General features: G+C 40.7%; 1 protein-coding gene across 2 annotated transcripts in view; it reads left to right on the top strand.

Annotated features, from left to right (window-relative positions):
• Positions 1-16,920, top strand: part of PDE7B (phosphodiesterase 7B) — a 212,145-nt gene that overhangs the window by 88,756 nt on the left and 106,469 nt on the right. For both annotated transcript variants that reach the window (XM_044423991.1, XM_044423981.1), the window contains exon 2: positions 14,027-14,087. In XM_044423991.1, the coding sequence (XP_044279926.1) occupies positions 14,027-14,087 (61 nt within the window). The remainder of the gene's footprint in view (positions 1-14,026; positions 14,088-16,920) is intronic.

Here is a 16,920-nt window from a genome sequence, read left to right as displayed (position 1 = left end):
AGTTGACTGGTTGGGACAAAATCTTGATGGGGAAGCCAAACAGATGCAAGTGTCACCCACCCAGTTTTCATGGGATGCAAATTCATTTGTGTGTCTGGATGCCCACCATGATGGACATTCTATTCCAACAACAATGTGTAAGTTGGTGGGCATGTCGTGAGCAGAGCCGGCTGGAGCCAGGGGTCAGACTAGATGGCCCAGGAGACCCCTTCTGACTCACTCTGTTTCTATGCTTCTATGTTTCTATTCCAACCACAATGTGAAATTATATCTGCATAACACCAGGTCAGGGTTTTTGCCTTGAACTGTAATGCTGGCAGGCAGTAGAACTGCCTGTGCAGCTCAGCAACGCAGGGAATATTAGTCCATAGCTGACCAAAGACAATAGTAGGATAAAAAAGTAGGGTACCATGTCTGTGTTCCACAAATCATCAAGGACACTATTTCTACTTGGCAGGTATTTGCAACATAGTAAGAGTGTGAATACAAAGACATTCTCAAGGATCCCTGAACACACCAAAGTGCTTGTACAATCCATTCTGCTGATCTGAGACTTCACAATCCATTGAAAAATAATGGCAGACTTAACTCGCTTAATACTTTGCCATTTCAGGTTTCTGTATTCGTAATTTTACAAGCATATAGTTTTCTTGTAGATTTAAAATATAAGTTCTGTGGTGTATTTGGGGATATAGTATTATTGACTAATTGTTACCCTGGAAATACACAATCATTTTTCTATTTACTGTTAGAGAGCAAACTCATTGTCTACTGGATCATTTACTTAATTGATTTCCGAATGATGGAGATCCTCGTTGCTTAAAGAGGGATGTTCCTTTAAAAAAAAAAAGAATCATATTTCTTCCAAACAGTAATTTTTCACAAAGTGAATTTAATATTGCAATAGATGTTTCCTAATGTACTAACTGAGGAGGCCCTGATGGGTTGTGAAATACCACATAAAACACTAAAGAAAACATTATAAACCCCAAGCATAACTTTGTTAGCCTTTCAATTGACTACACTGCATCCAGATGGCAAGAGTCGTCTTCCTAAGAGGTTTCTTAATGTTGGTGTATTGGGGCAAGAAGGAGGGTACCTCGTAAGTACAGGCTCCTGTTAAATGTCAGATCTTTCTGGAATGCATTGAATCAGGGGATAAAATTAAATGATGCAGCTATTAAACCAACTTCATTCCAGCCTGTCTTTATTTCTCTGCTAGAGATACAGTATTACATTTTGTTGTATTCAAGTTTAAGGAAACATATTTCATTCGATAAGAAGAGCAGGTAAAACTGTATAGTTCAGGGGCCCAAGTCTTCTCTCAGGTATTCACTTACAACAGGCGTCTGAGATTAACTGGGTTACGTCTGCCTCAGTGAAAATCCAGACTGGGGCAATTTGAATGCCTACCCGCCCTCCTGCCCGCCCACCCGCCCACTTCTGTAGCTTTCGAAGAGCACTGAGCCATCACTATCAAAACTGTTGATAGTTTTGATAGAGATGGCTAATCACTATCACTAATCACTATTTACAGTGATTGCATTTTTTCAGTGAAGGGAATTAAGATCATTAAATGCTTTACTTGTTAATGTAAACAAGCAAACATCCTTAACTCTGACATAAAAGTAGCCTCAAGATGCTTCATGTAGGCTAATTATCTCTTAGTAATTTATATAGCCAATTACTTCAGATAATACAATTCTGGGATAGGTTAAAAAGAGGACTCTATTTTACCCAACAGGGTAATTTGCACATCTGAGAAGCACCGACAGCTTCCCAGGAAGAACTGCAACAAGTTTCACAGAAAATGATATGTGTGTTTCACTCTAATCCCTTTCAAATATACTTTTAGGTGCTTCTCATGCTACCAAACCATTGGTCTTCTAACTGCTACAAGCAGAACTGCAGTGGCCTGTCCATACTGGAGGAACTAGCATGCTTTTTCCATCTATGCGTTCTTCTACATTCCAACCACATCAGTAGGTTCAGCATAACTACTGCAGCTGTGTCTGTTGGAAGCTAAGTATCCCTGATCCCCTAAAGAAGATGCCATTTTAGAATTGTTTTTTCAATTAGTGCTAAAATGTTCTGGTTTTTGTTTTAATGAAATGGAACTATAGCATAACATCACATTCAATATTAATTTTTGCATTTTGGTGTTACTGGGCTATCTGAGAAATAATACAAATATTCTAACAGTCACATCATTTTAGCAACCTCCCTTGAAAAAATTAAATTCATAGCATGATCATCATCTTTCCTTAAAAATAACTACTAGTACTACTCCTCCTCTAGCAGGAAAAGCATTTTAATGCCAATTAAATGATCTGTTTAAAAACTGGTCATAAAATGGCATGCAGCACAGAATGGCAATGGATGTCTGAACCCCAGGCTGTGCGAGGTTCATTTTCCTGATAGGTCACTGCCCACATCGAAGTCAAAGGCAGCTACACCACTTTTGTCAAATGCCATGGAAAATAAATATTAAATGAATTAGGCTGATTTCAGAGGCTGATTTATTTATTTAGCGTATGGGGTATATTACCAGGGAATCTACAGTGTGTTACCCATTGCAGTTGCTGCAGTTACCAGTCTGTTATTGTGCCGGTGTAGCACGAGGGGCGGGGGCAAACTAGCTTAACACTGGATGGTTCGTGACATTCTTGTTGAGGTCAGTTCACCTGGGGCTTTGCTCCACCAATCCTCTGCTGAGCACGTCCAGGCAGATCCAGCGCTGTGCTTGCTTTCATCGCGAACAGAGCCAGCAGGTTTCCCTCCGAGGAGTGGTGGTCCCTATTTATCTACATGCAGAGGGTATGCTTTCGAACTGCTAGGTGGGCAGGAGCCAGGGGCAAACGACAGGAGATCAATCCATCCCATGAACCACTGGCGTGCCAACCATTTCTGATCGGGAGTTCCAGCGTCATTAAGCCACTGTGCCACCACGTCCCCCTACAGAGGAGGCCACGAATAGTCTTCCTTTGAAATAAAATAGTAGTCATGAAGAAATACAGAGAAGTGACTAAAGACAGGGGAGCAGTCCAATTACTACTTCTTGCTTAAAGCACTTTGATAGGGAGCAGAGAAGAAAAGGCAGTGTTGCATACTTAAGGAGGGCTCCATCAAATTTTCACTTGCAATATTGTCATGATTCAAAGGGAGATTGCAGACAAAAATGCTCACAAGCCGCTTCTTTCTATGATCTGCAGGTTTAGCCAGGCACATTTAAAAACAAGGGACTTCTTCCTGAGATGGTCCCGATCCAACAGGAATCATATTGGCAATAGGACAATGTGACATCGTCTTTTGACCATCAGACTTAGTTAGATGATGATGTCACAAAGGCAAGGAAGAGTGGCAGCTTTGTTTCCTTTTTAAATGAAAGGTCTCAGCTAGATTTTTCTAACTCAGCTTTCTGCAATCAAATTAAAAGTCATATTTCCACAATTCCAGGATTCTCCCTTCTCTCAGCAAATCCATGTATGGGTCCTGTTTAGGATAGGGCTTTGGAAGAAGAAAAAAACATGTCTAAGTTTTAAAGTTACCAAGTAAAGTATGGAATGTCATGTTGAGAGAGACTAGATTGGCTCTGTCCCCATTGTCTTTGCACCAGTAAGCAAATAGATTTTTATTTAGGCAGGCCTCTGCCATGTAAGCTGGTCTGTTGCTGAAGGAGTTGAGTTGGAAGTGGTTTCTTTTATGTTGTGTTTTTAATTGTGCTTCAGTATATCTATTTTATGTAATGTTTTAATTGCAGTCCTATTTTTCATCTGCATGTATTATTTTTAGCCACCCTGAGTCTAGGTGGAAAGGCAGGATATAAATTAAATAAAGGAAGAAATGAATCCACACTAACCCATAAAATTATGACAAACGCGATGTAAACTGACTTCAGATTCCCCAGGAGTATAAGATAGTATATGAAGTTTTTAAATAAATGCATAGAACACTATCCTTCCAAAGCTGAACCCTCATTGTTCTCAGCGTGTTATGCATAAGCCTAACCATTCCACTGAGAGAAAATGTTTGAAATTCAAAATACTGAATATAACTTCTGAAATTTTGTCACATTGTGCATTTCTGTATTAAATTGCTTTATACAATCAAAACCTTGCCTCTTGCTTTACACTCCCTTTGCAAAAGGACATCCACTGTCGATGATCATCCTGATTATTTCAGTAAGAGGTGGGGCTTCTCTACAAGATACATTTATTGTGCTGTCATGATCCCTCACTCATAGAAGTTTGCAGGGCCTTTTTATGATCTCCTTTTCCTCCAGAGAATGTGCCATGTTTCCCAGCCTTTTTAGAAGGCATGTTTAGTGCAAGTAAAGTCTGCTATTAAAGATTAAACCATGGTGAATTAGAACAGAAGCCTCAAGTATTGCTGCAACTCTGCCACAGTGCCACCCTGTGGTTGCTTAATAAAATATATGGAAAGGCAAAGAAATATCAATTCCTCCGGCGGGGGAGGGGGGGACTTGGGCAAAAGACTCAACTTTCCTCCTGAAATTAAAATGAAAGAAGAAGCCTCAGGAACTCAGCGGATTAAATTCCTCATATGGAGAAGCTGTAGAAGTCTGTCTGCAGGATTACACAGTTGCTCTGCTGGTCATTTCAACAGAGTTCTGTGTTTAACGAAAAAGCCAACAGAAAAAGCACTTATTTCTTCCTATTGCTCCTCCAAAACTAACCAAATGCAAGAGGTTAAAAGGAGATGCTTGCTCTTTATGTATGAATATCCAGTACTCCTTGCCTAGAAGGTTATTGGCTACAAAAGAAGCAGGATGTTGCAGGAACAAATTTATCCTTTTGTAAACATCTGGAAAAAGAATTATGTCAATAAAACAAAGAGATCCATTGGTAGAGTTTTCCTCCTTGATTAAATGCTGGTGTGATGCAATGGCTAAGAGTATGAGCTGTGTAAGCCAGGAAGTAGCTGGTTCTAAATGCTGGCATGCTTTACTCGGGGGTAAGTCTCAGATTGCAGCCTTCTGCATGAACTTTGTAGCCAGCCCTAGGGAGGCCATCTTTCCCACCCTGGCCATGTTACCCCCATCTCTTCAATGGGAGAATACTTACGTGTCCCTCTGATACAGTAGAGTTCTGCAGCCAGGGCTTCCAGGAATGTAGCCCCAACACTTTCTGATTAGCAGAGAAACTGACATAATATCTCATCCTCTTTAAAAGTGCCCTGTTTCCTCTGAGCCTTGATCCAATTCCCACAGCAGCTGCAGGGGGAGATTACTCAACAACAATATATAATTGTGAACTGTCCCAATTATAGTGTAAAGTATTTGGACTGCTGCAGTCTTGAGTGGATAGTTAAGACCCCATAGTTTTATGAAACAGTGGTTTTCATCTTTTTTACAGTTGAGGACTGGCAAAAATAGGAAAATTATTTCAGGGACCACTGAGGCAGAAATAAAAAGCATTATATACATATATAATATAGTATTTTGTGTATTAGTTTTTCAAATATAGTACCAAAAATTAAAATTCTCTAAAAAACCAGAAACTGAGCAGTAAAAATGCTAATAAAAGAATAAAATACTGAAATTAAATGCAATCAGATACAACTGCAATTTTTAGAGAGCAATGTGAATTCAAATAAAGCTAATGCAAAATCTGCTGCTGCTGCTTTTCAAGAACCCTTGATCAAAAATTTGCAATAGCAAAATGCTGGGCAATTGTTACTGTTATTCTTTTTTTCCTTTTTTTTTTTTTTTTTTTGGACTAATTTGCTGTAAACCACCCTGAGACTTTTAAGTACAGGACAGTATAGAAAAGTTTTAAAACAAATAAATAAATAATACAAAATCAATATGAATGCAATACTATGCTCATAGGCAAAACAAATTCAAATACAATATTAACAGCAGAGTGATACAAAATCAAACAAAGTTACTTAATATAATAGTATTCATAATGTAAAACAAATGCAATAGGATGAAGCCCCTCATACCCCCCATACACACCAGCACAGACTAGCTGAGAAGAAACTCTCAGCACAAGGCTGCCTCTGCATTTCCCTTCCCAGCAAAAAACACAGCAGAGAAGGGCCCAGTCTTTGGGCTCTGCCCAGAGGATGGACCCGGTGTGGTGCGGCTCCCAGCTGGCTCCCATTGAGCTGCCTCTCCCCTCCGCAGCTTCCTGGGCAGAGGAAGAGGTGGGGACTCGGCAGCCAGAGCACAGCTAGCCCCGCACTGGTTCATGGTGAGCAAGATGCTGCTGTGGTGTGCGCTCACAACAGCGGCTCTTTCACGGACCAGCAGGAAATGCCAGAGGGCCAGTGCCAGTCCATGGACCAGCACTTGAAAACCACTGTTATAAAAGACCTGCTACTGATACAGTTGGTTTGTGAATCTGGATCGACAGATTGCATGATTGATCTCTCCTTGGGAGCTTTGGCTATGGGGACTGTCAGGATGAGCACCTGCATTTCAAAATGCATCAGTTTACCATTACTCCTATATATTTGGTGGTTCATATGTTGTAAATTGCCCAGAGAGCTTTGGCTATTGGGTGGTATAGGAATAAATGTTGTAAGCCGGCTTATGTTGTAAGCCGCCCCGAGTCTTCGGCGAATGGGGCGGCATAAAAATGTTTTAATAAATAAATAAATAAATAAATAAATAAAATAAAAAATCTAAAATAAAAAATAAAAAAATCAAGTGACCTTTCCATTTTGTTTACTAGTGAGTTTTCAAGCAATATAGTTGCCTGAAACCAATATTGTTGTTTAAAAAAGATGTTCATATTTATGCAAACCTATGAGCACCTAGTAGCCCTCGAATACTTTGCAGAAAGAAAGGTAGATAGGAGGGAATGTGAATACACACTGAAATTTGGGATTTCAGTGTGTATTTACAATACCTCCTATCTAATTTGTGATTTCAGTGTGCAATGAGTAATTAGGTCCATAGTCAGTGGGTTACACTGACCAGGGCAACTGAAGAGATGTCAGATGCTTGTTAAGGGATATGAAATTATTTATTTATTTTAATCAATTTACAGTATTTCTATTTTGCTCCACATGCAAGCAGATTCCAATTTAAAAGTGGGGAAAAGTGTCAGTTTAAAATGGATCATCCCAGACTGCTGTTACAAGCGTTTGAGATCACAGACAACCACCTAAATTTTGGGGAATTCTTTTACCATTTACATTTATAATATTAGATTAACAAGCACAGTTTGTAGCTAATACCATGGGAGATGCATAGTCTCATCTGTTAAATCTCTTTAAAGTTTTCTCCCTGTCTTTGGAGAATTTAAACAGGTGAGGTCTTTAAGGGGTGACAGGGTGAGCATCTGCTCTAGCTTTTAGAATATTAAATATCTTCTTACAGGTTTGCATTTGGCAAGTTGATTTGTGCCTTCCTGTTTTTGCTGCCCGGGAGGGAGGAGAGATGAAAAATGAGAACTGAGTTAAACAGAAATGGTAGCTTTATTTTAGGAAAGGATCTATGCCCTCTCGTTCACATTTAGTTTTAAAAGCATCCTTTCTTAAGTGCAGGAGGCATTTTTGACGTAGTATTCTGATCTGCATGGAAACTTAAATGCGCCCTCTGCTCACAGTAGGTATTAAATGGGGAGATTCTTACATGCATACATGCTGCTTGTTGTCATAACCAACAAAAGGCATGTCCCCCCCTTTTTTTTGCATCCCCCCCCCCCCAGAAATGCCACTTACTATTTTGTGGTTTCATACTGCCTTTTAGGAACATATTACGTTTTGGAGTTCTGGAATTCATTTTGATTATTCATTGAAGTTGCTTAGTTCCATGGCCTGGTTTACCATTTTGAAAACTGAAGGGAATAAAATAACATTTGATTGTTAGTTTCACAAACTGGAGCATCTTGGGCTGGAGATGCAATGAGGCCTTTACAAACACTCTTCTGTTCAACATAAATTACCCATTTAGTCACATGCTGGAGAAGCATCCCACAAATATTTGAATTGTGGTATTTGCACAGAAGATCTGGATTTCTTATAGATGCTACTGTATACAGCGTGTTGAATTTTTCTTATTTATAGATGTTGGTGCAGTTACTTTAAATTGTTGGTCTTGGGCAAATATCCAAAGGAACCTCAGTGAGTGCAATTGGAATAACAACCAAGGAGAAGATGGTGTGAGATTAGATTGGGCAGATAGTTCATGATATGAGGGTCAGTGTTCCTCTCGGGTTAATAAGGCTTCTTGTAGAGTGTTTATATTATCATTGTGAGGCTGTGCTGAGTGCAATTGGATATGTGCAATTTGTCTGTAATGCAGACATGATGGTGATCAAGTTTTCCTGCTAGTGTTTCTGTGATTACAAAAAGAATGATGTTAAACAAGTGCACGTGGGCACTTTTTATTTATTTTGTTTTTTGGTGCACTGTGACTAAACCCTAAATTTGCCACTTGTGGCAATGGAGAGTAAATAAAATCTAAATTAAAGATACTGTGTTGTCTTCACAGGTTTGGTTTGGTTTTTTTTTTAACATGACCTGCATTGCAATGTACCCACTTCAGCTTTATTGCTTCTAGGCATTAGCCTGCAGTCTGAGGGCCTTCTGCACTATCAGTGCTTGTGCTGATGTAGAAATTAACCAGGCAGGCTGGCCCAACGCATGCAACTGGATTGCTGCTTCACAGGGTGCTAGCTCTACAAATTTTGACCAGATTTGGTGGCCATTCGATGCTTGTGGCCACTGGGATGCAGCAAGCCCTCCAAATGAAGTCTTGTCTCTGATGCCATATTGGGCTTCATAGCAACCTGACGCACTTCTAAAGCCTGAGCTGAGCTTCAGTCTGGGCCCAGGGTCACATGAAGGAGTTCATTTGTACTGAGCTGTGCTTAGAACACCTTCAAAGCTCTGAAGGCACTTCAGAGTTAGGGGGAAGGCTGGAGCTTGTCAAGCTCACCAAACTGCGGGTGGGATGCTTGCCATGGCAAGTGGAGCCAGCAAACTACGGAGGGGCTGTAACTCAGAGACACAGCACATGTTTTACACACTGGAAGTCCAAGGTTCAGTTGCTGGCCTCTCCAGGTTGACTTAGAAAAGAATTCAGCCTGAGATTCTGGACAGACGTTGCCAGACATTGTCAACAACACTGGGCTGGATGAACCAGCAGTCCAACTCAGTTTGCCCCCATGACTCCTTCGGGTCTGAGCAGAGCGACTGCATGTGAGACATGAATGGCCTGGGAAGCCTGCCTGGTTATATAGATCTCCATTAATAAAAGATTGTATAGCCTACAGGAATCAAGGTTGGCTTTTGCTACCTCCATGCTGAGCTTCATGCATTGAAGGAGAAAACTACCAGGACGAATGAGTATTCAAAAGAGGCACTGCTGTTTTATCCTGGGTCTATCATACAGGCAGGCATTACTATTGTTGTGCAACAGTAAAAGCAGGGAAGGCTTTGGGGTGCTTGTCAGTGTCATAGTTGCTGAAAAAGTATATCTGTGACAGTAAAAGGAAATGAAAGACGTTAAATGGAAATGAAAGAAGTATTTGTTTTCTGAAAAACAGAACACCTCCATCCCTTATACTACATTTCTCAGAAAAAATATGCAGCTGTCTTTCTACTAATAACCTCAATGTATATCTTTATGTATATCTATTAAAGCAGGAAATTTTCTGCTCTATTAAGTGAAAAAAAAATTAGAAGGAATGAAGAAGCCAATTAAATACTGTGAAATGAGGAAAGGAAAAAATGATTTTCTTAACCAAACAGTGTTGTACTGTATAGTCCATTTCCTCCTGTGGTAAACCAGAGTAAAATGTATTGCATTCTTGGAAAATATTGAATGAGCTCACCGGTGTAGAGCTATGGCTGCTGAAACATACTTGAGGGATGAATCCATTTTTCATGGAAGTCTAAGGGAAATCTCCCATTCTTTTTGAGTGAAGAAAACATTGAAAGTTAACCTTCTAGTTAACCATCTTGGAACTCCCAAAATTTTTGGAATGTTTTTGCTATGCAGATATGTTGCTTTTTACAATGCATTTTGGATTTCATCTTTTCCATAGTGGATATTCTGATTTTTAGTTTTCAATTCAAACTGTAATCCAAATGTAAACTGGATTACAACATTTTAATAACAGACATTGAAATTAATTAAGCAAGCAGATCAAGAAAATTGATTAAGCAAGCAAACCAGGAAAATAGCAACTGTGACAGCAATTTACATCTCCTTTACAATTTACAGTATATCACAGAAGTGAATACACTCCTCACATTTTGCAAATATTTTATTATATCTTTTCATGTGACAACCCTGAAGAAATGACACTTTGCTACAATGTAAAGTAGTGAGTATACAGCTTGTATAACAGTGTAAATTTGCTGTCCCCTCAAAATAACTCAACACACAGCCATTAATGTCTTAACCGCTGGCAACAAAAGTGAGTACACCCCTAAGTGAAACTGTCCAAATTGGGCCCAAAGTGTCACTATTTTGTGTGGCCACCATTATTTTCCAGCACTGCCTTAACCCTCTTGGGCATGGAGTTCACCAGAGCTTTACAGGTTGCCACTGGAGTCCTCTTCCACTCCTCCATGATGACATCATGGAGCTGGTGGATGTTAGAGACCTTGCACTCCTCCACCTTCCATTTCAGGATGCCCCACAGACGCTCGATACGGTTTAGGTCTGGAGACATGCTTGGCCAGTCCATCACCTTTACCCTCAGCTTCTTTAGCAAGGCAGTGATGGTCTTGGAGGTGTGTTTGGGGTTGTTATCATGTTGGAATACTGCCCGGCGGCCCAGTCTCCAAAGGGAGGGGATCATGCTCTGCTTCAGTATGTCACAGTACATGTTGGCATTCATGGTTCCCTCAATGAACTGTAGCTCCCCAGCACTCATGCAGCCCCAGACCATGACACTCTCACCACCATGCTTGACTGTAGGCAAGACACACTTGTCTTTGTACTCCTCACCTGGTTGTCGCCACACACGCTTGACACCATCTGAACCAAATAAGTTTATCTTGGTCTCATCAGGCCACAGGACATGGTTCCACTAATGCATGTCCTTAGTCTGCTTGTCTTCAGCAAACTGTTTGCGGGCTTTCTTGTGCATCATCTTTTTGGGATGACAGCCCTGCAGACCAATTTGATGCAGTGTGCAGCGTATGGTCTGAGCACTGACAGGCTGACCCACCACCCCTTCAACCTCTGCAGCAATGCTGGCAGCATTCATACGTCTATTTCCCAAAGCCAACCTCTGGATATGATGCTGAGCACGTGCACTCAACTTCTTTGGTCGACCATGGCGAGGCCTGTTCTGAGTGGAACCTGTCCTGTTAAACTGCGGTATGGTATTGGCCACCGTGCTGCAGCTCAGTTTCAGGGTCTTGGCAATCTTCTTATAGCCTCGGCCATCTTTATGTAGAGCAACAATTCTTTTTTTCAGATCCTCAGAGAGTTCTTTGCCATGAGTTGCCATGTTGAACTTCCAGTGACCAGTATGAGAGAGTGAGAGCGATAACACCAAATTTAACATACCTGCTCCCCATTCACACCTGAGACCTTGTAACACTAACAAGTCACATGACACCGGGGAGGGAAAATGCTAATAATGCCCAATTTGGACAGTTTCACTTAGGGGTGTACTCACTTTTGTTGCCAGCAGTTTAGACATTAATGGCTGTGTGTTGAGTTATTTTGAGGAGACAGCAAATTTACACTGTTATACAAGCTGTATACTCACTACTTTACATTGTAGCAAAGTGTTATTTCTTCAGGGTTGTCACATGAAAAGATATAATAAAATATTTACAAAAAGTGAGGGGTGTATTCGCTTCTATGATATACTGTACATCTTCAATGACTGGGAATGGTAACGAAGGACTAGCAATAATCTAGCTCTCACCCCATCTTTCATCTTCTCTTCCAGAAGAACTAGACATGGGTTCAATGCAGATAAGTGCAAGGTCTTGCACTTGGGGCATAGGAATGGGTGTCATAAGTACAGGTGAGGGGACAAGTGGCTGGAGAACAGCACTTGTGAAAGGGATCTTGGGGTGCTGGTCAACTGCAGGGTAAGCATGAGTCAGCGGTGTGATGAGGTGGTCAAGAGGGTGAATTCCAGCCTTAGTTGCATAGCCAGAAGCATGGCTTCTAGATCGAGAAAGGTATTACTGCCACTCTATACAACTCTGGTGCACCCGCAACTGGAGTATTGTGTTCAGTTCTGGGCTCCAGATTACAGGAAGGATATAGCCAGGTTAGAATTGGTGCAGCAGAGGGCCACAAGGATGGTGGCCGGATTGCAGCGAAAGCCGTATGAGGCAAGACTGAGGCAACTGGGTCTTTTCAGCCTGGAGAAGAGGAGACTCGAAGGGATATGTTGGTGATATATAGTAGGTATGTGAGGGGATGTCATACAGAGGTGGGTAGAGGTGTGTTTTCCCCTGCAGAGGACAGGACACATTCCAATGGAGCAAAGCTCAGGGAACCAAGGTTCAATTTGGATGCCAGGAAGTACTTCCTGACAGGAACCCTAGGTTATGGAATGTGCTTCCACAGGAACTGGTTGAAGCCCCATTGCTGAGGGTGGTCAAGGACAGGCTGGACATGCAGCGAACTGATGCCCATGGTGTCACCAAATGGGTGAATTCTTAGCATTGGTCCCTGGAGAAGTTCCTGGTGATGTGTTCCCTGGCATTGGTGCAGTGCCAGCATCTCAAGGCAGTGTGCCCTGACAGCAGGGGGACAGAATCTCTTTCTGACCAAGGGACAAATTCCATTTGGAGAAGTTCTTGGTGGGCACATTCACAGATGAAACCCCCCCCAATACTTTAGCTGAACACTTTAAAGGTTCTGAACCTCTGTGCAACATGGCACACACCACCGTGACCTTGTCTGCCTTCTTGGGTATCCTCGTCACACGTTCCCCAGATGTGTGGAGACTCCAGAAGCACACCATCAATTTCTAAAATACTTCAGGCTTCACAATGATATGTGTTGCTTGGTAAAAGGGTAGCACCCAATGGGCCCCACCACAAAGCATGAAACAGGTGGGGTGTGCTTAGATAGCAGCATACCCTCTCCAAACCCACCATGCTTGGTGAAAATTGTCCCCAGTGACTCCTGTCTTCTTCATCCCTCCATTCATTCTTTAGTCAGCACAGTGTTTCTCACAATTGGCTATACATGTGAGATTAATTTCTGAAGCTGGTTTGTGCCCTGAGCACCTAATGTTCACTGTTCCAAGAATTCAGCAATTACGCAAAATCAGAGCTGGGTTACAACTGGACCACAACTTTATTGGACACCTCTTAGAGTTTGACACGATGTGAAGATGGATGTGAGAATGGATCTCTTAATTAGCCAGGCCACCTGCTGGCCAATTCGCACCCCAGCCAGCATCCTGGTCGGACTCAATGCGGCTGGAGGGCAAATACCCTGCCAATGCAGGGCCATGCTCCTGCACATGCCATTTCAGATGTTTCTCACTTCCCTGAGCTTGGCACCATAATAGCAGCAAATGATCTGGGCCGTGGCCCTGTGGCCCCGCCCCCAAGGCCCCCGGCTGCTGTGAGGGGACTATTTTGTTCTGGAAGTATCATCATAACAAACTTTATGGAGAAATATAGCAGGTTGCTGCTATTCAGTTATGATATCTGTTTTGTTTGTGGAAATGCTAAACAGTGCTTTATTTCAATTATCAAACCTATTCTGGATTGTATGATTTTTTGGAATGTAACTGGTAACATCAGTGGAACTTCATTCCTCTAGTCTCCAATATTAACGTCAGTCTTGAACTTGTACTGAAAAAAGCCTTATTGAAACCTAAATTCATTTTCTAGGACCTTTTGTTCTCCACCATCCCTCACTGAAGGCCATTTTCTCAATAAAAAGGCTCTTATTACACAGAAATCTGGCTCTCAAAGTGACTGTAATTCCTTAAATTCGGATGAAGGAATCTCCATGTGGAAAACAAAAGCAATCAAATTGTGAAGCTAATATGAATTAAATATGCCTTCTCTGTGAGGGTCTTCTGAATTTGTTCCTTTCATTTTTCAGAGGTGTGGAGAAATCTCATTCGATGGTCCAGAGCAGAATGCCAAATGTGTTCGCATGCTAGGTAAGTGGTGTCCATTCTCTTAATTTGGGTTTTGGTATGTGGAGAAATATGCACTGTTTTAATGAGGTGTTTCTTTTCAAAGAGTGTCTGAATTTTAATGAGGCTGGTTCATAGCCATAATTCTTCTGGATGTATAGTTGGCTATGGCACAAATAGCATGAATACTGAATGCATATAAGCACTAATTGATTATAATGAGTCCTCAGTTCACTTGTAGAAAATTGACAGAGTGATTTCTGACTATTACTTATGAAACCTAAATGCAGATTGTTGTAAAACACTGTGTAACTGGAAATGTGTTTTTAACTCCTTCGGATCTAGGAAGGCAAAAGAGTCGAGGTTCTCAAATGCTTGATTTTCTGTCTGTTCTCTTTTATAAAAAACCCAAAACTCTGCTGTACATTGAATTTGCTTCATTGAAAAATAAATTGGAACTTCGTTAATTCAGTGTATGCTTAGGAAGGGAAAAAGACTACCTTTGTGACAGCTGCAGCTTCAGTATTTAACCATTTAATTTAAAACAGCTCAGGATTCCCAAATGTTGCATGAAATGGATATAGAACTTCCACAAGGATGACCAGGGTAGCTTCAAGGAACTTTAAATATGATCGGAGTTATTAAAACATATGACTGTGAACTTGGTTCTGCTTCATCAGATGCATGGTTATCAATGGGCAAGTAAATGTATAGAGAGTAAGCAACTCTTTCCCATATACCAGGAGTGGCCAAACTGAGGTTTGGAAACCACATGAAGCTCTTTGAGCTTAATTTTGCTGCTTGCCGCCCACTGACAGTCACTTGCAGCTCTCAAACACCTGACATTTACTGTGTGTGGCCTGTCCGCTGAGCAAGTCAGTCACCCCTGCCATGTGCCCTTGGCCCTCGCAGCTCTTGAGTGGGGCCATATGCAAAAACTACAGTTTGTGACAATTCTATTGGAAGCTTTCAATAAGCAAAGTATCTGTTATCACAGTAGTAACTAGTGGTAATACATTCAGCCTGAGATTATTGGGAGAGGAAAACATTATTTCTATTTAAGCTTTAATTGACAGAATGTTCTTAAAAGTTTAATTCGAGGTCAGTAGGTTTACACTGGACGTCTCATTTTCATATTTCTGTTTCTCTGTAGAACATTGGCAACTTATAGGTCAGCAAGGTGGTGTTGTGTGAGACTGAATTTTGTCATTTCAAGGATGGATAAAAATCAATGATGGAAAAAACGGATTTTTATTTAAATCATAGTTTTGAATTAAATTGGATTTTGTAAAATAAAATGCTTTTTGAGGAAAAATCTATCTAAAGATAGTTTTCTATTTGAGATACATTATAATCCAAAAGTCTTCCAGAAGTTTCTGTAAGATTTTTGGGTAATTTTTCTATCTGGAAGATATTATCACAGATGCTAACTTTTACAATTCTCAGAACTATGAATTTGTGTCTGAATAGATCACATGCCTCTTCTTCACAGAAAAGGGTTATAAAAGCAAACAAAGACCTTAATCCCATTGTTCCTTTGCAAATTTATACACACAGAATCAACCCCTTACCTCTTAATTACTAAGTTTCAAAAATGCAATGAATAGAAGATTGCTGCAAGTGGAATAGATCTGAACAAGAAGCTAAGTGGGAGGGGCAAGCAGTAAAAATGAAAGTGAAACCTTTTGGGCAGAATTCTCTACAAGTCTTTGGATCTTTTTCTGTGTAGCTTGAGGTTTATCATATTCTTTCCCTGGAGGAGAAAACCTATAATGGGAGCATCAAAGAGACCCAGTTTCAATTTTAATGAAGTTTCTCTACCTATGGGTGAGGCAGGCAGGCATGCAAATTAGTGATTTAAGTCTATTTGATTTAAATCAAATCTACCTTAGTCATTTCTGATGTCAGTTTTGTCCAGCTGCTTTTCTGTGCAGAAATTTCCTTATTCTTCCTAAGTAAAAATTAGAACGGCATTGGGGACAGCTGATCCTCACATTGGAAGATGATTAGGTGAAAGAACATCAGATGTTATTCTTCATATTATTGTAATAACATTGCTGGACTGGATATAGGAATAGGGGTAGACCTGGAATCTTTTGAAGACACTGCTCTTGTGCCTGAGTTTGTGTTAAGTGGCATGTGGCTACTTGCAAGTAGCCATTTTGAGTAGCCATGAAGCTACTAGTATCAATTTGCTGCTGAAATTCAGCACCAGCCCGATTTGGGGTTACAGTAGCATGTTAAGTTAGAACACCACCATTACTTTATCTGGCATTTTATCACTTTCTCCTCTTTGTCTCCCCTGCAAAAGATTTTTTTCTTGGAGAACAATCTGGTTTTGTTGATTTCTCTCTCTCTGGCTCTCTCTCTCTCTTTCTCACTCATTTGTTCTTTCATTTAACTGGATGGGTGTAAGTTCCGTGCCGCTTGCCAGTAGCTTTTATGGTACTCACAAGACATTTCAGTGTCACACATTAGTGACAAAGGGGACACCAGCACAAATATCTCATTAATGCCAGTTAATAGATTGCAGCTTTTAGTCACAGCTGTCCTGTATATTACAACATTCAGTACTGATGGACAGCTGTACCATGCATCAGTTTCCATATAATTAATAATCTGTATTGCAGTAATTACCATCTTCATTAAACAGGCTCCAATTTATGTATTCTGTACTAGTCATGAAACAATGCATTCATTTCAACCAGCATTTTAAGTTTATTTCTATCACCTAATCAATTAATTGTTTAAAATCTTTAATTCTCATGGCTGTGGTCATCTTATGGGGCACAAACTCCAGTGACAAATCCAGTAGCTCCTCAGGATTTCAAACGATCAACAGATCTCAGTAAAGTGG

The sequence above is a fragment of the Varanus komodoensis genome, unplaced genomic scaffold, assembly GCF_004798865.1.
Source record: "Varanus komodoensis strain SLA01 unplaced genomic scaffold, ASM479886v1 scaffold1, whole genome shotgun sequence".
NCBI classification, from domain to species: Eukaryota; Metazoa; Chordata; class Lepidosauria; order Squamata; family Varanidae; genus Varanus; species Varanus komodoensis.
The sequence above is the reverse complement of the archived record's forward strand: the minus strand, read 5'-3'. Positions and strand labels throughout refer to the sequence as shown.